Source organism: Phoenix dactylifera, chromosome 12 (assembly GCF_009389715.1).
Source record: "Phoenix dactylifera cultivar Barhee BC4 chromosome 12, palm_55x_up_171113_PBpolish2nd_filt_p, whole genome shotgun sequence".
NCBI lineage: Eukaryota > Viridiplantae > Streptophyta > Magnoliopsida > Arecales > Arecaceae > Phoenix > Phoenix dactylifera.
In genome coordinates, this window is record NC_052403.1 from 1,602,277 (window position 1) to 1,624,439 (window position 22,163).

Consider the following 22,163-nt stretch of genomic DNA (forward strand, 5'->3'; position numbering starts at 1 on the left):
TGGAAAGAAACAATATAATTACCAGATTGTATTTCCATCCGAACAGTTACAGGTTTGATTAACAAGCTACAGCCTTTTTGATATGAACCGGAATACTTATTCCAATTTTACAAAACTAGAAGAGAAAAGCTTTCAAAAAGAACGTCCTTTTTTACAGAGCAGACATCTAAGCTAAAACAGAGAAAAGAAACTCGTTAATCATTGCAGCAGCTCCACTCACCTCTGTCAGATAACTCAGATGGATTTCGATGCAAAATTTTGGCAACCCGAGAAGACGAAGAGGCCCAATTCATAAGAAGTTGACCAGTGGTCCATTCTCCAGGGTCCGAGCCAATCCCACCGCATTCTTCCCAATCCTCCCATTCTCGTCGCCAGCCAAAGCCAAGCAAAGCTCGAAAGTTCCTTCTTTTCTCGCCTCCAAGGCCATCTCTTTGCCATCAGAGCAGACCAAATTGAGCACGAATAGAGCGTTCTCGATGCCCCTGGAACTGCCGTATCTCAAAACCCCGGCCAAGACCCGAACGAATCCATCGACCCTCTTCATCTCTTCCCGTCCCTCCCGGCACTTCCCGAGGAGGCCCAGCACCTCCACCGCCCTCTCTGAACCATTGCCGGCAAGGTCGATGAGGGCCGGGACGGAGCCGGCACGCACCGCCCGCCGGCGATTCTCCGGGAACTTGCAGAGCTCGTAGAGGGCGGTAGCCGCCTCGCGGCGCTCCCGGCCCTTCCCCTCCCGAAGGAGCGCCGCCAGGGCTGCGATCGCGGAGGGGTGAGCGCCGATGGTGCACTTGTTGACCTCGACCATGGCGAGGCTGGTGAGGCAAGTAGCGGCGAGGGCCGCGGCGGCGGAGGGGGAGCGGAGGGCGGCGGTGAGGCGGTCGACGGCGCCCTCGGCGACGAGGCCGACGCGGGCGTCGTCGCCGTCGAGGCTGAGGTGGAGGAGGGCGCGGAGGGCGAGGTCCTGGAGGTCGGGGCGGTCGCCGGAGCCGGCGTGTCGGAGGAGTACGGAGGAGGCGCCGGCGTCTAGGGCGAGGCGGCGGAAGGCGGCGCTCCGCTTGGAGAGGCGGAGGACGGCGGCGAGGGTGTCGGCGTTGGCGGGGAAGGAGAGGGAGGCGAGGAGGGCGTGGGGGTCGGGGGAGGGGCAGGGAGGGGTTTTGGGGACGCCGGCGGGGGCAAAGTTGGAAATTAAGCTGCGGAGGGCGTGGTTGGGGATGAGAGAGGGGCGAGGTGGAAGTGGGAGCTTCGTCACCGGGCAGGTGCGGTTACCGGAGTCGAGCCAGCGCTGAATGGAGGCGCGGTCGAAGGTGTAACCAGAGGATAGGATCACCGGGTCGGACATGACTTCCAGGGAGATCGGGCACCGGAAGTCGTCCGGGAACTCCACTTCCATCGGGCCCGCTTGCTCAGCGAGCGAGCGAGCGAGCGAGAGAGAGAGAGAGAGAGAGAGAGGAGTTTGGGGATTCGGGGGTGTTATTTTGGGAAGGGAGGAGACCAGGGGAGAAGAGAGGAGGAAGGACCGACGAACTCAGGAGAGAGAGAAAGACCGAGAGAGAGAGAGGTGGGGTATGGATTTTGTTTCCGGAAATGACCCTGGTCTGAATCGGGATTTGTGGTGGGTTGGGGTAAAGCGGGTGGGGTTGTTTAGGGGTTTTGAATGGTAGGGTTAGAGGATAAGGACAACCTTCACCTTCTTGGAAGGTTTTGGTTTCAATTTTGAATTAGTGCCATGCAAATTGTTAGGGTTAGCATGAGAGTGTGATTTGGCCCTATATCACCCTAGTTTCTTCTTCATTTATTATTTTAATCTGGAAATATCTTATTAATTAGACTTTTTTTTGTTACCATAGAAAAAGGTAGGGTGTAAGATGACTATATAATGTACAAGTTGCATGCTAGATGATTCCGCGTGTTCATTTTAGTTCTAAAAGCTGACATACACAAGGACCCGTCATCTTTGATTACACATTACGACAATTAGCAAAGTGTAATTTATCTTTGTAATTTAATCTAGAAATAACTTATTATATTAGATATTTTTTTGTTACCATAGAAAAAGGTAAGGTGCAAGATGGCTATATAATGTACAAGTTGCATGCTAGATGACTCCGCGTGCTCATTTTAGTTCTAGTAGCCGACATACACAACGAGCCGTCATCTTTGATTACACATTAGGATAGTTAGCAAAGTGTAATTTAACTTTGCAACTCGAAATCTTTATTCTTTCTTTGTTGTAAGTTACAAGCATCAGCATATTTTATAGAGCGTTACTATTTAATTGATAATATTTGTCACAAAACTGCTGCAATAGTGATATATAGCATAATATTTAATTATCATGTAAGAGTTTCAGTATTAGTATAAAAGATTAAGCACACCTTAACTATAAGCATTAAAAACGTAGAGCATGGGTCTATTTTACTTTTAGAAAAGAGAATAGCAGCAAGCTACTAACATGAACAACACCATATCATCTTCAAGTATAAATTTCGATTATTAATAAAATGTAACTTATCTACGTTGTCCTAAATCTTTACCGTTTAGTTATTTTATGCTTAAATTTTTCCACGACTATTGTTTAAAACCTTCGCCAAAAGTTTTATGGTGTAAGTTGGACTTATTTTGCTTCGTAAAATAGATCTTGTTTCGTTAGATTAAGATTCTATTGTTATCATAAAAAGTTAGATGCTTGTCACCAATAAGCACTGAAACATCCAAGTTGTTATCTAGATAATGACACACATTGCTTTTATATTAGAAAAGGGAAAAGCAGCATGCTACTAACATGCATAATGACACACCTTCAAGCATAAATTGGGATTATTAGGAAAGTACAATCTATGCAACCCTAAATCTTCATCCTTTCTCATCCCAAATTGAAACTGCTCCATAGTTTGTAGAGACTTAATGTTTAGCTGATGAAATGTCCTGAAACATAAGATTCTTTTGTTTCGATAAAAAGTTAGATGCATCATGCCCATAAGCACTGCAAGTATACAAGTTATGAACCAAACAATCATTTGTGTCAATTTTATTTTTAGAAAGGGACAAGCTGCATGATACTAACATGGACGATGACACATTATCTTCAATAATAAATTGTTATTAATAGAAAAATATGATGCATCTAAGTCATCCTAAATCTTGATCCTTTTATTACCATAAAATGAAAATGTTAGAATAAGACCTTTGTAATTCTTTATGATGATCAACCAATAATAAGTTGCTCGTCGCTCCAATTAATGGCATCTTTCTTGAGAAAACAATTAATGTTATAGCCTTCTATGGTAGATTTATAATTCATTGCATACATGATGACTTGAGCTGTTCCTGAATATTGAATAAAATCAGACTTATAACTTAGGATACATTAAACATAGACAAAGCTAACAAAGCTAGCATCATATTATAACAAGACTGGCCCTAACAAATATACTCTCCCATCAATATAATGCTAAAATTTGAAAGCTTCATCAATTGATTGCACTTCTTTTTATATGTATCCTTCAATGCATTCTTAAAAGGCTAAACATTTCTCTACATTGATGGCACTCACTACTGCATATACTTTATGTACCTTTATTCCAATGTCGGCTAGGATTTGTAAACTTCCATAGTGGACCATACTTGACCAGAGTCTTTATTGGTTAGAAAAAGACTGAACCTAATTAATGGATTACACCTGAAACATGGCGGTGCAGGCAAGCATATTCCATACAATTCTCTACTTAAAGAGCTAACCTCAAGTGCCATACTAAAACCTCTTGGCTTGGAAGCTCGCTTCCCTTTCTATCAACCTTATCCTTGCCTCACAAAACTCATAGTGGCTTCCTGTATGACTAAGGCCCTGTTTGGGAGAGCTTTTGGAGGGCCAAAAAGCACTTTCTGGCCCTCCAAAAGTACTTTTAGATAAAAAATGGTGTTTGGTAAAATTTTCGGAAAGCTGTTTCAGCTTTTGCGGAAAGCTAAAAATAGCTTTTGAGAAGAAGCTCCAATTTGGAGCTTTCCGAAAATGCTGTTTTCAGCTTTGTCGGGAAGCTATTTTTTGGACCAAAATATCCTCATTTAAATCACACTTTTTTCCTCCAAAACCCTTATCCCGCCTCTTCCTTTCTCCCTTTTCCTCTCAATCTTCTTCTTCCTTTCTCTCTATTTGTTAGAGAGATAAATGGTCATTACAAGGATGAAAAATTAATTTACACTAATAATTATAATATTTTATATATTTATTATTGTATTATATTATAAATATAATATTATATCATAACACATTGATATATTATTTAAATAATTTAATATTATATTAAATTATTATTCTATAATATATAATGTTATAGTACTATATTATAATAATATTATATTACATTACATTAATATTATAATTTTTTATATATTTATGTATTAATACATATTATATTTTATTATGCTCTGTTATATAATACTAGTAATGTTCTTTATGGTCATTTTGTCACATAAAAGTACTTTCTCAGTTTGTTTACCAAATACATGTTAAAGTGCAACAACACTTTAAAAATATAAGTACCAAACAATAAACAGCTTTTTATAAACGCTCTACTTCAAACAGCTCTACTTCTAATAGCTTTACTTCCAAAAGCTCTACTACTAACAGCTCTCCCAAATAGGGCCTAAATATATAGTTGTTTATTCCATGCTAAGACTGCATTTGATTTGGGAATAAAGCAGAAGCAAAGGTTAGAATCAATTCTTAGTGAATAGATTTTAAGCAGCTTTAATAGTGAAGGAGTAATTATTCTGGTCAAACATTTCGAATTTTAGAATAACTGATCCAAAGAAAAGCTGGAATAACTTTTTTTCCCTCTAGAATGGCATCCTCTTTTGATCATATGATTAATTATGATACTTTTATCAACCAAAGCACCCTCATTCTAGAGTTATTCCAGAAATTTTACCTCAGCGAATAGTAAGAATAATCTAGAAGAACTAATGTAAAATAACATACCTATTCCCATTCATGGATGTTTGGTTGATAAAAGTTGGGCGTCAATAACCGCCGACAAGTAAAAGCTCCCATTTTGGAAGACCAAGAAAAGCAGCAGCTTGGAAGCTGGCTTGATGATAAAGTTATCATGTTCGCATGTTGCACCATTTTGTGACTTTCACAAGTAAATTATTTTGCATTTTTCTATTCCTCTTTCTTAAAGTAACTTGAATCACCTTGGAAGTAATTTATTCTACTCGAATCTGTAGCTAAGCGTATTCTAACTCGACCATCTCATATGTTCTCATCTCTTGAGCAAAACTTCCCTCCCAACTAGGCCATCCATGATTTTACTCTCGAATCAAATGCAATCAAAGATTGCTAGTGGTATCTCGGTCTCCTTTAGCACCATAGGAGGCTACATGTAGACATGTCCAATATTCCGAATCTATTTAGGATACATTTGGTTCGCGACCGAAATCGAAATCAAAATCAGAATAAGATGAAATGGAAATCTAAATGAATTAGAATTGGAATGGAATTTAAATACTAGATGAAAGTCAGGATTATCGTGATATATTCTTATTTTTTTCTCTAAAATTGAAATAAAAATAGAACTTTCTTTAACCAAACAAAATAACTAAGATATAAGTCATTTATTCTTATTTTTATTTTAGAGTTTAATTTTATCCTACCAAGCATGCTTTTAATTCTGCTTTATCAAGACCGTTTGATCTCTAGGTTAAGAGTGGCGGCACCAGTCGAGCAATATTTTCATCGGCTGTTTGAATGCAAACAGGAAAGACAAGTGTGCATCCATTAAAAATCTTCCACGCTCCCAATCAATGGGGGCGACGTTAATAAGGCCACGGGACGTCAGGAAGGGCAGGTGCGAGGGAGATTTGGCGTACCGAAAGGCCATCCTGCCGGTGCTGGTTGTTGAGGGTGGGCCCGCGACGGATTCAAAAGTCAAAGTCAAAGTCAAAGTCAACTCTTTCTTAAACGATGGCTGACGCGTATGGACAAGAAAGTCAAGAGGAGGTGCCTGATCTCTCGGGCCAAGTGCCCTAATTTTCTAAAAAGGCCACAGAACTGAGATGCCGTGAAATCTTTGGAACGCCGTGTGAACGTAGTCCGCGGGCTGGGTTGCTGTTTATGCGGCCAATCATACGAAAAGTACGCTATGGACGATTGAAGAAAAGTTGCCCATAGCATTTTGAGACATTTTGTTTTCTAATTTTATTAGTTGTATTCGTATTCGAGTGATATGAATTGCCTTCTTAAGTGAGAAAAAGAAAAAAAAAGCCGTGTGAACATTTGGTTAGGAAAATCAACGAAGGCTGTTTTGAATTTAAAGAGATTTTATGGACCGGAAAAAAAGATTGCCTCAAAAATTTTTTGTTTCAAATATATGATGAAAGGGGATGTCGCAGAACTACCAACAGATAACTAACCACTGTTTTCTTAGATATCTGGGATCTAGATGGGATATCTGGATCCACCATATATGATTTGGAGATTCACATGAATTTAGCTGCACAGCATACCTTTGGGGAAGACTAAAGTCTCACTATTTTTCATTTAATTTTTTTAATTGATTCCTCTTTAGATTATTATATATTCAGATCAAGTCAAGCAAAGGCTAACATGATATGCAGTAAATGCCTGTTTTCTTGATCTAAATCTTGATCTAATTAGGAGAATAAAAGATTCTGGTTTGAACCTATTCAACTCAAACATATTTGAATTGAATATTAGCCAATATTGGGAATTTTGAAAGAACAGGTTCTAAGCTCTTCATTTTTATTGAGGATTAACAAAATAACTATATAGATCTTCTATTTTCGTGCTAGTGAAATACCAGACTTTAAATCCGGGCGGAGTTGCACTTCTAGATAAAACAGGAGCCGATAGAAAGCAGGGTGAGGCCATTTTCACTTTTTCTTTTCGGAAACAATGTATACAAAATTTTGGTGCCAGGCTTCTACTTTTACCGGTTAGGTTTGCTCTCTTGGAATTCAGATCAAAATTCTCTGCTAATGGGGGCTAAATTTTCTTAATGTAGAAAAATAGTTTAAAACTTTTAGATTTGGATAAAAGTTAAATCTCGACTCCTGCATCAACTTCACTTTTATCGCATCGCTAAATACCTCCCAAAGACTTCCCAAATTTTTTTTTCCACAATTTAGCACTTGATGTGGCGGAGCTTGCTATAAAACTCTATCTAGACCTATTCAATATGGTCAGAGTGATCCACAGTGGATCTAGCAATCCTTCTGGATCATTTATTAAAATTTTAGACAGTATTTATTCAATATAACTTAGCTGCTATGTTGTTTAACTTCTCTATTTTCAATTTTCTTTTACATGGTCTTTCCTCTCGTGAAGGAATCAACCACCTCCTTGATCAACAAACTCTTCTCCATTGCTCATGTCAATTACTTATCTATGTAGATGTTTGAGTCATTCTTCATCTCATATTTTTGGGATCTTTCCATTAACTCCCTTACTCTCACCTTTTCTGAATGACCATTAAAGACTTTAACTTGCACTCTTACAAACATTACCCTGAATTCATGGAACCAGAGCTAGAACAAACTCGGTGGAAATGAAAGAAAAACAAAAATATGCTTGTCACTCCAATTCTGATGATTTGTAACATTTGCTCTTACTAACGGGAATGGGTCATCCGGGCTGCAATATATTGCTGGACGAGGAAACCATTGGATGCAAGAATCAGAAGTTCTGCTTGAGTGAATACTCATTTTTGGAGGGAGGTCAGCAAGACGTGTTATGCCTCCGCCTGCGCGGGGCACGTGAGGCACCCAGTGCCCACGTGAGAGCCACATGAGAGGGAAACACGGGGCTCTCTTACCAGATATTGTTCGGTTCCAGAGCTCGCACGCACGTGCACGCGCTGTTTAGACCTCTTTTCGATTTTGTTTTTCACTCAAAATGCGTATATAGAATTTAGAGATACCCGCCTCATATGCCTAAGCTCTGAAATGAGTCTAGCCAATGTGGAATCTTTCAAGATGCATGTAGCCTTTTTGCTGTTGTTTGAAGACTCCTCGCATGGCACGATTTTGGTTGTCAGGCTCCTGTTTGCTCTCGAATGGAACCCTCAAGCTTCTGCTGCTGGTCTTATTGTTACCGAGGGACGGACATGGAGTGTGGCAGGCACTGTTCAAGCAAACTCTGGCAGGTGAGTCTCTTTAAGCTCTCTTCCGATTGGTGCGGTGCACCTTTTGAGGTGTGGAGTCCTTATTTGGTGGTTTTGTCACAGTTTTAACTTATGTACTAATATGTAGGTGCAAAAGACATTCGTGACTCAAACATAGAAATACAAGGATAAGAGAAGTTTGGTGAAAAAAAAAAATATTGGGCAAGGACTTGAGGATGCTAATCTTTTGTAATACAATGTTTACGGTTCGTGAAACTGTTTCAAATAATTGGGACAAGACCTGATGGTTATGATTATGATATTAAGAGATATATATAGGTTATGTGCACGAAATAACCAAGAACCATGCTTGGGATTTTCTGAAAAGAAACATTTAAAATGTGGATTTGATTTACACATGGCTTGCACAATTTCTAATATTTTGGAGCTAAGCCTTGCCACTTTTGATGAGGAAAGCAGGAAACTACCATTTTGATTAATGGCAGCTACAAGGCAAAGTAGGCTGTGCTTTAGTCAAGCTGCTTAGATCTTGGTTTGACAACTGGGTGGTACGGCGTAGTAACTGATCAGCAGAACCGTTTACTTTCATCCTCTTTGAAACCATTCTTTTCTAAGAGATTAATGGGATCGGTGGTTGGCTTGATTAATAATAATAATAATAACAAAAAGAAAGGAACTTCTTGATCATAAAGTAGATTAAGACGTAAGCTCCTCAAAAACATTAATTCAACCAGGGTTGAGCAAATCTAAAATCTCCAGTTATTTACTAACAGTCTCTTCCTCATCTGTTTGAGAAAATTTTATGGAATCCAGATTATAAGGTATGCGAATACATGCATGCTGCTAAGGCACCCATGCTAAACATGACATGCTCTAGTGTGAAAGATTTTTCTTCTTAAAATTTTTAAGCAAAAGCTGAAATTACAAGAAGAAATTCCATATATATATATATATAAGTAAAGGTTCACAACCTTTTGAGTCTACCTATCATCAATAAGAAATCACATAGAATGAAAGAAAGAAGGCCAATACCAACCAACACTTACATGTATATCGTATTAACTGTTAACTCTCTTCTTGATAGAAGTATGCAAATAAGAATTTGGTGGATCCAATCCTTACAACCGATGATCGAAATCTGCAGTCTTCGAGTCATGGAGCCTTCGACCGGTCCGGTGCAGCGGAGTCGGCGATGGAGTTGTGCCGCTTCGAAGGTCCTGATGGCGGGATGGGCGTGCCTCTGGGTAGGAAGTTGAATGCAGGGAGCCGTTCAATCTTGAAAGAGAGATGGCCGTTGTAGGCTTGGAATGGCAGCAGTGGGATTCTGTGCATGGAGCCATGGCAGGAGAAGGGGAGAGTGGCAAGGAAAATGAGGAAGACGAGAGGGAGGACTTTGGGAGCCATTGGGGAGTGAGAAGAGGACTCTTATTTCTCTCTCAGCACCGAGTTTCTCCTTTGGAGTGAGAGGTGGATGGCTGTGCATGCACTCTGCAGTCCAGTCCCTTGTTTCTCCTTTATAAATCCTCAGTAGTTAGTTCTAACTTCTATGCCTTTGTCTGTCTTTCTTCCAGGTCAAAGAGGAAGTTTCATTTCATTTGAGACAGGAAGAGTCGACCAAGGGATATTTTTCTCCACACGCAAATGGTTTGCAGAATTTGTCAAAAGGGGAAGCATCAAGGAAGGTAGGGCGGCAGCCACGGTTCTGAGAAAAGCATGCTTTAAATGATGACATAAGTATTTGAGATGGATTATACTTGCATTTAGTTGTGCTTGGGATGGAAAACAAGGTTTTGAATTATACTTGAATTATTCCTTTTGAGCAAAAGAATTTGAATTTTCATTCAACCTAAAGTTTGATCCGATTTCCACACATTGAAGTCCACTTTGTGTAGAAAGGGACAGGGATAGAAAGAAAAAAGAAAAAGTCAAAAAAAGATGCATCAAATGTCTCATGGAGTGTTGCTCTGCCCTTTGAGGGAGGGAGTTGCACCTTCTGAGGTATGAGAAGAAAAAGATGTCCTCCTCTAGCTGGTGCTTGAGAACCACATTCTCACGTTGGATAATCTTCGCAAGAGGGGATGGTCAAAGGCGCTTCGATGCGTCCTTTGTAAGGGGGGAGGCCAACTCGGTGAAGCATGTCTTCTTGAGAACAGGGCAGCTCCGGAAATCTGGACTTCGTTTGCCGGATATGGGTTCTAGTGGAACCAACCGGCTTCGCAGCTCGCCCCCATGGGCGGTGGTGGCCAGGGCTTTTTTGCATGCAGAGGAGTTTCTTAGTACTGCTGTGAGTTCACCTTCCGGGCTGGCCAGGGACATCTGGGTTACCCCTTCTGCTCTTGTAGCACCCAGATATGTTTTCGTATCCTGGGTACCCCCACCCCCTGGTTTTCTGAAGGTGAACTTCGATGATAGCATGGCAGCTGACGGAAGAGGCGGAGGTGTAGGATTCGTCATTCGAGATCATGATGCCAGGCTAGTGGCGTTGGGGGGTCAGTGGATCTTCGATGCGTCGGTGGTGTGTGCTGAGCTCCGAGCCGCCTGGGAGGGCATATCTTATGCGAGACGGACACTTGGTGCAGACCAGATCATTCTTGAGGGCGACTCGGCCACTGTGATTGATTGGGTCAGGGGCCGAGGTCGTGCAGGTGAGGGTAGACCACTGTTTCTGGACATTCGCAGACTTCTGCAGGCGTGTGAAACCCATCAGGCTACACACGTCTACAGGGAAGCGAATTGTGCAGCTAATTGGGTCGCTTCCTATGTGGCTCACCATTCTTGAGGTTTTATTTTGAGGGAGCCCGACACAGTGCCGGAGTCTCTTTTAGCTTTATTTGTTTCAGATTTTGTAGGCCGTATCCACACCCGTAGGGAGTGAGCTGCCGTTGTACCAAAAAAAAAAAAAAAAAATCATGCCCGGGGGGGCATTCGGATTCCGCCGACTCGGGTTCTGTGAATGCCGACTTCAGGGGTGCATCGGGGTTGACTCGTATCTCCTCGGGCCGTTCCGTGTTCCGCCCGTGGGCCCGTCTTCTCTGCTACTGGGCCTTCCACTGCGATCTCTCTTCCTCTCAAGTGAGAGGTGCCAGGTTCAACTTTGAGTGGCGAAGAATGAAACTGGGTCAAAGTGTCATGCCATAATAGTCCTGGCTTGACCTAATAAATCCTCGTAGACCAGGCTCAACCTGTCAAGGACATAGCAACCTCCATGCAACTTACTATTTGGGATTTCAAATTCAAGGTTTTTGACTTATGCTTTCTTGAAATTCTTCTATAATGTTTACAGGTTTAAACTTAATTATGTACGTGTTTTTTTAGACATTTTTCTATAGGATTAATGTAATATCTTGCAACAACCCTAATGTTTAAACCCTAATCCTATATTCTTACTTTGCAAAACAAAGATAGTAGCTGGATCTTTGGAATTAAAGCTTTTTACCCCAGTGGTCGTACTCCTACCTTAACAACTAGGGTTTGATTATTGAGCGGTGCATCCTCAAAAATTTTTGGTCTAAGTAATTAAAACTATTACATTTTTGTTTACCCAACGAACCAAGTGGAGAGAGAATTACATGTCAAAGAAATGAAGGGGTGAGATATTCTGATGTTATCACTTGTTAGAATTGAAAGAAATGCATGAAATTTTTAAACAGGAGAAAAACTTGTCCTAGGTAAGGCAGAGTGGGGTTCAGTGAGGCCGAGCAAAGGGCAGCAAAGGAGAGTGGGAGAGGTGAAGGGCGAAGAAGGAGAGTGGGAGCAACTTAAGAGTTTGTAGTATATGCCTACGGTAAATCTTATTCTGTAAGCATAAACACAGACCTTTGCCCATACTCCGCAAGGACTTTTGGCACATTTCAATATCTACCAATGATTTTTTAAAACAGTCAGCATGATATAAGACTTTTGCTGACGGACTAAAATATTCGTATGCAATTTATATTTTTTATTAATCAATAATAGACTCCATGGATAACAATATATATGGACAGAATAACCATTCGTAAAAATCCAAATATACTGACGGATTTGCCTTCGTAAGCAAAAGTGATCGCAATCCGGAGCGTTGTGTGACATCCTCAATCAGAGGTGTACGTGAAGCCAACCTAAGGCGTGCATAGAGCCCAATCAGAGGCATGCATAAAGCCAATCTGAAGCCAGCATGGAGCCCAATCAGGGACGTGCGTGAAGCCACATTGAGTTCAGAATTTTTCTGCCATGAAGTTAGAAGAGTCCTCTTTGTTTTGTTTTGTTTGATTGACTCATTCAAAGGTTTGAACTGTTAGTAAATCCTTTGTTGACCCATTCAAAGTCAAAAATTAAAATGGATGGGAACTAGGGGGCATGTTTGAACCCACCTAGGGTGTGCGCAAGTCAACTCTTAGAGTCACGTTTTTTTTCTGCAGATTGTTTGCTTTGTTTGTTTGCGTTTCATTCAAAAATTGAGTTTCAGCAAGTCTTTGTTTAAAGAAGTTTGATTTATTTCAAACTCCTAATCTCCAGCGGATAAGAGCTGGTTGTTGGGTTTGTTTCCAACCTCCTACACTATAAAAAGAAGGGATGATAGATAAATCGGCAAATTAGAATGAAAATTTTTGAGTTTAATTTATTATTTTCCCTTGAAGTGCGACACTTCTTTTCTTGGTGAGACGCCAACTTTAGGAAGAGTTTGAGTGAAGTGAAACTCTTCATCCATTCTCACACCCTAACCCCTTGAGAGTTCGAGTGAAGTGGAACTTTTCCACCCATCCCCTTATTTATCCTAGCCTTTCGACACCATCCTATTTGAGAGTTCTAGTAAGTGTAAGACTCTTTCTTTTCTCATGTTAATATCTCTTTCCATTCTCATGCCAACATCTCTTTTCGTTCTCACGTCATCATACCATAGAATTTGAGTGCCATCTGGACTCTTCCATCTTGCCACGCCACATTCATTTAATCATGCCGCATCAAGCCTAATCACGCCTCATTTAATCTAGCCACGCCTCACCCAATCTAGCCAAGTCTTCACCCAATCCAACTAAGCCCTCATCCAATCTAGTCAAGCCCTCACTCAATTAACTCATGTTTCAGCATCCCTTTCTCTTCCAAGCCGCATCCACACCAAAGAGAAAAAAAAGGCAAAAAAAGAGAGAGAACTTGTCATGTCCTCCACCATCTCCACCTTCATCTTTTTCCTTCCCACACACTGCATCAAAAAGCATTCGTAGACCAATGTCATTTTATGTAGTGGTCTCGTTTTTTCAGGATTAGGAGATACAATCAAAATCTTTTTCAAAAAGAAAGTTTTGGTTTGACCAAATCTTTTTTGAACCAAAAAATAGAATTTGACTCTGATTACTCAGTGCATCGTACCTTTTATGGGCTGGTGCACGTCGTAGAACTTGAAAAGTTATCTGATTTAACAAAAAAAATAATCTCAATTGGATATTGCCCGGCTAAGTAATAGTATTCTGAATTTTGGTATGCGATTCAACTTTCTAGTATAGTGGATCTCGTTTCTGGATCCTATCTAGTCTTAAGATTTTTCTGACTAATTGATGGGATTAAAAACTTGTCTAATAATGGTGCAATAAGTATGATAATTCGAATCCTTCTCTTTGGCTTTAGATGCATACATTATATGCCATAGAATAAGGCTTTGACAGCGTCAAGCTTGATCGTTGGCTCATTATCTGGTTCATTGCCATGGATGTGCTCACCAATTAACTTTATTGACCAGTCTTATGTTCTTTATATTTGTCATCTTTATTAGCCAAGTGGACTTCAATGGCAGGGCGTCTTCGTTGACATTCAAAATCCAATTTCCCCTGGGTTTTCGTATCATTTTGATGGGATTCCTTCCTGTACTTTTCCTATACTTCCACCTCTTTTTCTGTTTATTTTTAGCTGAGTTTCCAACTTTTGAAATAAGATTCAAAATCTACTGATGAAATGGGGAACAATCAAATTACCGTTCCTCTTCAAAGAGTTGTTCTCATGGAATAGAGTTCTATGATCAATGGTACCTGCTGCCTACTATCTGTAGAGGAATTCCACACCTCTTCCATTCCCCTTTGCAGCCAGTTCACCAATGCTATCTTCTATACATGCGGGTCCCAGCTGATAGGTACACTGTAGACGCAGAAAGCCGGCAAGGAAGGGCTGCTTTAGAAGCCGGTTGAGGAAATATGTACAATGAGATTTGTAGGCAATCCGGATAATGGCATCCATATCTTCTCCAATCTATCTGCAGTGAAATTTCCAAAAAGAAACCCAGTCCAAACATTTAGTCATCAGTCCACCTTGGAGAGATGACTACTTTACCATTTATCAAATTACTATATTATTCTTGATTTGTAGGGGTGCAGTCGAGCCGGGTTGTTAGAGATATGAGCTCAACTCGATTCAAAATATCCGACCTCGAAATTCAACTCGAAATCAATCGAGCCTTAATGTCCAAGCTTGAGCTTAACTCGATCAAAAAAAAAAAAAAACAATACTCAAAAACGACTCGGCTTGACTATCAATATGAACCTTGATCATATTTAAAACTATGCTTAAAACAAAATATAATATAATATAATATTTTAAATATTAAATTAATAATATATTATAAATAAATAAAAATAATATATATATATATATATATATATATATATATATATATATATATAACTTGAAAATCTGCTCAAGCTACTTGAGGCCGGTAACAATTAAGTTTAGTCGTGGTTGAACTCGAGTTGAACTCGAGTCGAACGCGAGCAGAGCTCCAGCAGCTCGCGAGCTGCCCAGCTTATTTGTACCCTTCTTGATTTGATTATCAGTGAGTGTGTATACGTAATGGCTTGCGTGGTTCATAAAGTGATCAGTCTACGTTGTCGGTCGTTGAAGGAATATAGCGCGCCGGACAAAATCTTCATCGCTAGGAGGGAGGGTTTGACTGAGGTCATTATAAAATTATTTCAAACTATGCTATGCATACCATCTTATTCGTGCCTGGGGCTGTCAAACCAACAAATTATTCGTGAACCGGCTCGAGCTTAACTTGCTCCCTTAGCAAACAGTGTATGATGGAGCTGTTTGACTTGATTTAGTTCTAAATATGAATATATAAGTAGTCTGCATATACTAAATATTGTTTTTAGTACTTACTATTTATATAATTATTATGTTTGTCGGAAAAAAAAAGAGGATGGATAGAAATGCTTGATGGAAAAAAAAGAGGACGCCGTACATAATTTTTTTTCTTTTTTAATCACGGGACTGACAACTTCGTTAGTAAGAGAAATTCTTTAACTTTTGGATTTCTTCTTTAAGACGAGCACGAGATGATACATGGCAAATTAAGAAATCTGCCCTATATTTTTTTCTCTAATACCTGCCCCATATTATTTTTGTGCAATATAATCACTAAAAAATTTCCAATCAAATTATCATTTATTTCAACTTATTCCAAATATCTTATTTTTGAACCAAACGCGGAGATCCACCTGCAATTCACACTTGCTAAATAAAAGTTGATCAGGTAACATCAATAAAAGTAAGCACGGAAACTTGGGTGCCCCAAACCACAGGGCATTTCCGAGGGTAGTTCTATATACACCCCCCTATTGCTCAGGACACCCCCCAAAAACCAAAAAAAAAAAAACCCAAACTAACCTTTAGTGTAATTACCATATTGCCCTTGAAATTTTCTCATACACCCCCCTTCCTCCTCCTCCGTTTCGTTTTGAAAAGAAAAAAAAAAAAACACCCCTCAAACCCCCCTTAAACCCCTCCTCCCCCGTTCCCCCTTCTCCCTCTCGTCGCCGGCATTCTCCCGATCTCCGACCACCTCGCCGGCTTCTCCCGAAATTTTTTTTTTTCACGGTTCGTGCTCCGTTCGGCACTGGACCGCCGAACAAAAGGCTTCTGTTCGGCTGAACAGTGCCGAACAGAAGCCTTCTGTTCGGCAACCCTCAACCGAACAGATCTGTTCGGCTGCACAGTGCCGAACAGAAGGCTTCTGTCCGGCACTGTTCAGCCGAACAGAAGCCTTTTGTTCGGCGGTCCAGTGCCGAACGGAGCACGAACCGTGAAAAAAAAATTTCGGGAGAAGCCGGCGAGGTGGTCGGAGATCGGGAGAATGCCGGCGACGAGAGGGAGAAGGGGGAGGGGGGTTTTGGGCGTTGGCGAGGTGTTTTGGAGGGGAAAAGCGGGGTGGGGGGGGTTTGGGGGGTGTAGAGAGCAATTTAGGTGAGGGGGTGGGGAGGGTGGGGGGTAATTTAGGAATTTTTAATTTTTTAGGGGTGTCCTTAGCAAATGGGGGGTGTAGAGAGTATTTAATTTTTTTTTAATTTTTGGGGGGTGTCCTGAGCAATAGGGGGGGTGTATATAGAACCACCCCATTTCCGACCGCCCAGTATTAAAATTCCAACAATACCCCTCTCAAGGCTTCATCCGGTCAACGGCACCACACCCACCGTACTCCGGAACAGTGGGACGCCGTTACGGACGCAACCGGTCTCCTCTACCCAAAATGACCGCAGCGCCCGGTCTCCGCGCCTTCTACGAAAGCGACACCCGTCTTCCCCCACCCTTCCGACCGAATCCCACCCCAATCCCCGCTGTCATCCCGTGGCCCCTCTCCTTCCTCGAATCCCCTCTCCCCCCCCTTTCCCAACCTTATTTAATCGCCCTTCTCTCCCCGAATCCTCTCCGCAATCCCACTCTCCGCGTTCCTGATTTACTCTTCCCTTCTCCCATGGCTCAGAGACCGGTCGAGTTCGAGGACTTCCTCCCTCTCATGGCGGAGAAGCTCGGGGAGGACGGCCTCATGGAGGAGCTCTGCAACGGCTTCCGCCTGCTGATGGATCCGGGGAGAAAGCTGATAACTTTCGAGAGCTTGAGGCGCAACGCGGCCCTGCTGGGCCTGGAGGGGCTCCGGGATGACGAGCTCAGAGGGATGCTGAGGGAGGGGGACCTCGATGGCGATGGCGCCTTGAGCGAGATGGAGTTTTGCGTGCTGATGGTGAGGCTGAGCCCGGAGCTGATGGAAGCCTCGCGGCGCTGGATGGATGACGCGCTTTGGGAAGCGTTTGCAGCTGGCGGATTCACGAGCTGAGCTCTCTTCTTCTTCCGCCTGTTTTTTTCTTTCTTCTTGGTTAAAGACCCGATATTCCTGGCAGCTGATGTGTTGGATTTTGGGGGATTCTACTGACTGATACGATTGTTGGAGGGGGATCTGATGTTTATATGACAAATTAATTGGAAATTTAACTGAATTTTGAGGGCCATGGATATCTTTGGATGCTCATGTCAATAAAGTTTTCAATTTTGCGGTCCCCTTGTGTTTCCTGTCAATTTGTTGAAAACGTTATCGGCTTAGGATAGCTCATGCATCCGTTATAAAGTTTGAATCAAATTCTGATGTTTCTGTGTGGCTTGAGGTTGTTGATTAATCTTTTCGACCACCGATTTGGGTTATTAAATGCATCTGACCCTTTTGCATTCACGATGTATATCATGTATTTGATTTACTTACAGAGGAGAATACAACTCTGTTTTTGGGGAGAATGAAGCTATTGGCTGATTTCCCATCAAGTGCACAAATTGTACATTAACATTGGCTTACAATGAATTGTTAGTCTAGGTCTCTATCGACCCTGGGGCACTGTAGCTTTGGCATAGTTGATAGTAGAAAGAGCATAGTATATTGAATAATTTAGACTTTTCCGAAAGATAAATGCAGGATTTCTAGATGGGGTGCCATGTCAGTTGCTGTATCAAACTTCAAAAATATCGATCAAATTATAGAAACATATCCTACTGCTTGTTCTTGATCATGTCGAGACCCTTTTCGAGGCATCTTAAACTTGAGAACTGGGATATGAGTAGCCAATCAATTCATCTTAAGAAACCAGGCCGTTTCTTTCTTTCTGCAGTCCCCATTAATGCCTTGAAGCATCTTATTATAAACTTCTGAAGCTAGGAGAATATACTCGCAAGGCAGTCAGGCTAGGCGAGTTCTATTTTGTTGGGTTTCAACGGCCTTCCATCACGCTTGTCTTTTTTTTATGAAGAGGGAGGCAAAGTCATCCGACTCTTGGCTCTTATTAAAAAAGAGGAGTTTATAGAAACTATTTATAAAGAATTTGCAAGAAAAAAAAACTCAAAAGAGCAATAAAAATCTTTAACAAAATATAGTGATTTGTAAATAATCCTATTAAACTATTCAACAAGCTGAACAATCTTATAAGTGATTTGAATGATCTCTTTATCTTTCATGTACAACTATATAAGCTTTGTATCTTGATGTGAGCCAGCTTTTTTCTAAAAAAATAAATCAACGTCTCTCAGCGTGCGGCAGCAAAGAGATAGATCAACCTCCTTTAAGATGCTTGGATTGTTCGTTTTATTCATATGGTAGATATGAGGTCCTTTGACTACATTATGGAAGGATGATGTACATGTTAACTTGACCTAAAAGCTTAGGCAGTTAAACCTTGGATGCAATTATCTATATTAATCACTCTCCCTCCCACTTATTATTTCATCATATGCGACTAATTCTCGCATGAGAGAGATATTTTGGTTCCTTAATTGCAAAGCCTTTTGTGGAGCTGCAGTCAAGGGTTTGTGGAACTCCATTTTCACACAATCATCATGCTATGGGAACCATGGCTTGCAGAATGCTATTTTTAATCATCATACCAGTAGATTTTCTTCTCACTTCTCGGAGAAGTAGGCTGATAGAGGGCTCATAGATGCTCCAATAGTCATCTCATTTTGAACTGGTCTCCCTAGAGCTGGATAACTTCAAGTTTTGAATTTGAGTGGCTTAGCCATGGATCCTTCTCTGTTGGCAGAGTATGCTGCTAGGTTTCTATCCTCTTTCGCAGGGAAAGCAAGGTCAAATGTGGGTGAGGGAACCCAGAATGTTATACGGCCAATTTGGGATAATCCTCGCTTGGGGAAGACCCTTCTTTAACTACTCCGAGAACCGGGCCATGCAGATTTTCCCCTAGCTGATGCCCATGTTAAAAGAGAATTGGGGTAGGAGGGCAGTACTTTGTTGTGGAAAGGGGCAAAAGGGTTGCCTCCACTGCTGCCGAGGAGTTGGACCTCAGAGAACATAGTTGGAACAATCAATATTCGTGATGCAACAACGGTTGCATTAGATGCAAAACAAAGGTTCTTTCTTGACCGAACTACAAGTATGGAACTCCATGATATGGAAAGACAGAATATAGAACCTAAAAGGATAATGGAAGTTGTTCGTCTTTGAATCGAGTTGGACCCTCCAAAAAGAATAAAAATGAAAGTAAAGGTTTTATTTTTTTGATAGATTGTTTCGATATATCGTAGGGCACCTTTTTTCTTCTCATTCGAGATATTATGGGCAATTAACCAACCTATTAATGTACTGAATCCAATGAGTTAAAAAAAAAAAGTAAAAGGTAATATTGAAAAAGAAAAGAAATGATCAAAATTGAAATTCTTTTCAAATCCAATTTTTTTATTTTATTCCAAAATTACTTAAATATAATTTAATTTTTGAATGAAGTTACACGACACAGAAAAGTGCTATAAATAATGATTTGTAATGGATGGGCCCAATCCACAAATCTTACAGAATTTTTAGCCCAATCTTATTTGGATAATTTAGTAGAATCTAGGCTAATTTTTTTTTTCTAGGAAGTCCATTTAAGCATGACCAATATCAACCCAACACCTCCTAGTCTGAGTTCTATAAAAAGAAAAAGACCTCCATGGACACACTGACCGGCCCATAGGTTCAGATTTAGGCCGGGACTTTGGCGGATCTTTAAAAGATACGGGCTGGATGGGCCGGTCAACCCATTTTGTATACGATATTCCTACATGAATATCCATACAGGTTATTAATGTTAAGAAAAAAAAAGGTGGAAACTTTGTGAGCAGCTTAAGCGATAGCAAATATCAGGTGTAGAATTTTTATAAACATTCTCCTCACCATCTTGCTTGCTATTTGATCTACTTTATTTTACTGACTGTTACTTATTCCCCTCCTGCCTTCGCATTATACATTTCATCCTTGTCTCCTTTGACTCTCATGTACATACTTCTCTTACATATTCAATAAATTGGGTGGCTCAGCCTCGCCTTCCCTCAAAAAATTAAAAAAAAAAATTAAAAAATAAACATTCTCTCCAATTCCAAAATTGAGTACACTTTTGATTGTTATAACGGTCACACCAGCTCGATAATGGCCTATGCATCGACTGGATGTTAAAGATGCATTTCTCCATGATCGACTTACTACACCAGTATACATGGAGCAACCATTCGGTAATGACTCAACCCGACCACGTCTGCAAATTAAAATAGGCTTCATGCGGCTTGAACAAGTTCGACACGTTATCTACAAGATATTTATGCAGTACAAGGTGGACTTAATATTTATTTATTTGTTTATATGTCATGGGTCATGACGTACGACTGCCTTACTAGTGATAATGAGGAGTTTCTTTTGCTGGTTTATCTCTTGTTTGGAAATTATAATGGGATTTGGGAGATCTTCACTGCTTTCATTGGGAGTCAAGTTTACTGGGTCAAAGATGGGCTATTATTACCCAATCCATCACCATCTTCTTCTGAGTCATTGGATCACCTTTTGCATTAATCTTCTTCTGAGTCCTTTGCCCTTGCCACATATGGAGTCTTGTTGGTGGGCTCGAGTATTTTATATTTACTCGGACAGCTCTAATATATCGTATGAATTATGTGGCTCAATTTATGCATTAACTGACTGCCATTCATTTTCAGCTTCCTAAATGGATATTTCAGCATACAAACTCCTTCAATTTGATGTGCTTTTTCGAAGTTGATTGATCCAGAAGTCTGCTTACCTGTAGACCTACGAATTGTTTGATTGCATATTGTATAATAATCAAGAATTTTATCTAAAATGGCTAGCCAGAAAGTATTATTTAGATTTTTTGATCTTATATAAGTATCCAAAATTTACTTAACGAATAATCGATATGGAATTAAACCCGAATCAAGTGGTTGATATCTTTATAAAATCTTTGGCCCGTCCGTCCTTTAAGCATTTACAAAACAAACCATATCTATGAACAGTTTTGAGGGGGAATGTTGGAGTCCAAAATTTGTGTTCAAATCAACAAGTTTGAATTCAAATTTACTGCCTTGGAAATCAACATCTCTATTTTATTGTCTTGGCAATGCAGTTGTCCCTCCCAAGGGCCAAAAAAAAAAAAAATCTGGAACGGAATTAATTAATTTAATATCTGTTTTGAATTGAAGCAATGCTTGGCAATATTTCTCCAGTTAACATAGTAATTAGATCCTTCCTTCCCCTTTAGACTTGTTCAACCAAAATTAATATATTGTATGGATATGTATTGAATTGCGTGTACAATTAGTCCCTGCAAAAGGCTTAAATCGTATTGCTAACCATATTCAAAACACGAGGGAATAGAAAGAAGTGTACAAAAGTATAAATCGTTTATTGGTCCCTATCAATCTTTCTACCTTTCTTTTTCTTCCCTTCTAGCTCTCTCTCTCTCTCTCTCTCTCTCTCTCTCTCACACACACACACACACACACACACACACAGATCTATTGGAGTTTCAGAATCCAACTGGTCGTATTTTGACCAAACCAAAGTTTCCAAGATGTTAGCTTCCCAAATTACTAGTGCCATCTTCAGAAATACCATGACTTCAGGTCACCGATAATTAATGTTTTCACCTTGCAAATTACTTTGAGATGCTGACCTATAGAGTTTGTAATGCTAAGTTGATGAGTTTTTTGTGACCTTAAAGTTTCAGGATGGCGGTGTTTTTTTGGATTTCTGAGATATCCAAAATGCTCACCAAGGGAAAAAGATGAAATGTCTCATGCATGAAATTTTCCTCAAGGTGCTGCTTAAATTTATTAGAGAATTATCTGCTTAAATTTTCTGACATGGAATTCAAAGCAGCATGGGAGGAAATCTCATATGCCAAGCGGGTGCTAGAGACAAGGAGCATCATCCTAGAGAGAGACTTAGTGAAGATTATG

General features: G+C 40.5%; 2 protein-coding genes across 2 annotated transcripts; one reads left to right on the forward strand and one right to left on the reverse strand.

The window, feature by feature from the left end:
• LOC120112704 (U-box domain-containing protein 8) lies at positions 1 to 1,544 on the reverse strand. The gene has a single exon (XM_039132269.1). It carries the CDS (start codon positions 1,388 to 1,390, stop codon positions 290 to 292), a length of 1,101 nt encoding a protein of 366 aa, XP_038988197.1. The 5' UTR covers positions 1,391 to 1,544; the 3' UTR covers positions 1 to 289.
• Positions 1,545 to 16,741: 15,197 nt separating this feature from the next.
• On the forward strand, positions 16,742 to 17,693 carry LOC103709878 (calcium-binding protein KIC-like). Its single transcript, XM_008795403.4, has one exon. It carries the CDS (start codon positions 16,861 to 16,863, stop codon positions 17,218 to 17,220), a length of 360 nt encoding a protein of 119 aa, XP_008793625.2. The 5' UTR covers positions 16,742 to 16,860; the 3' UTR covers positions 17,221 to 17,693.
• The last annotated feature ends 4,470 nt before the right edge of the window (positions 17,694 to 22,163 follow it).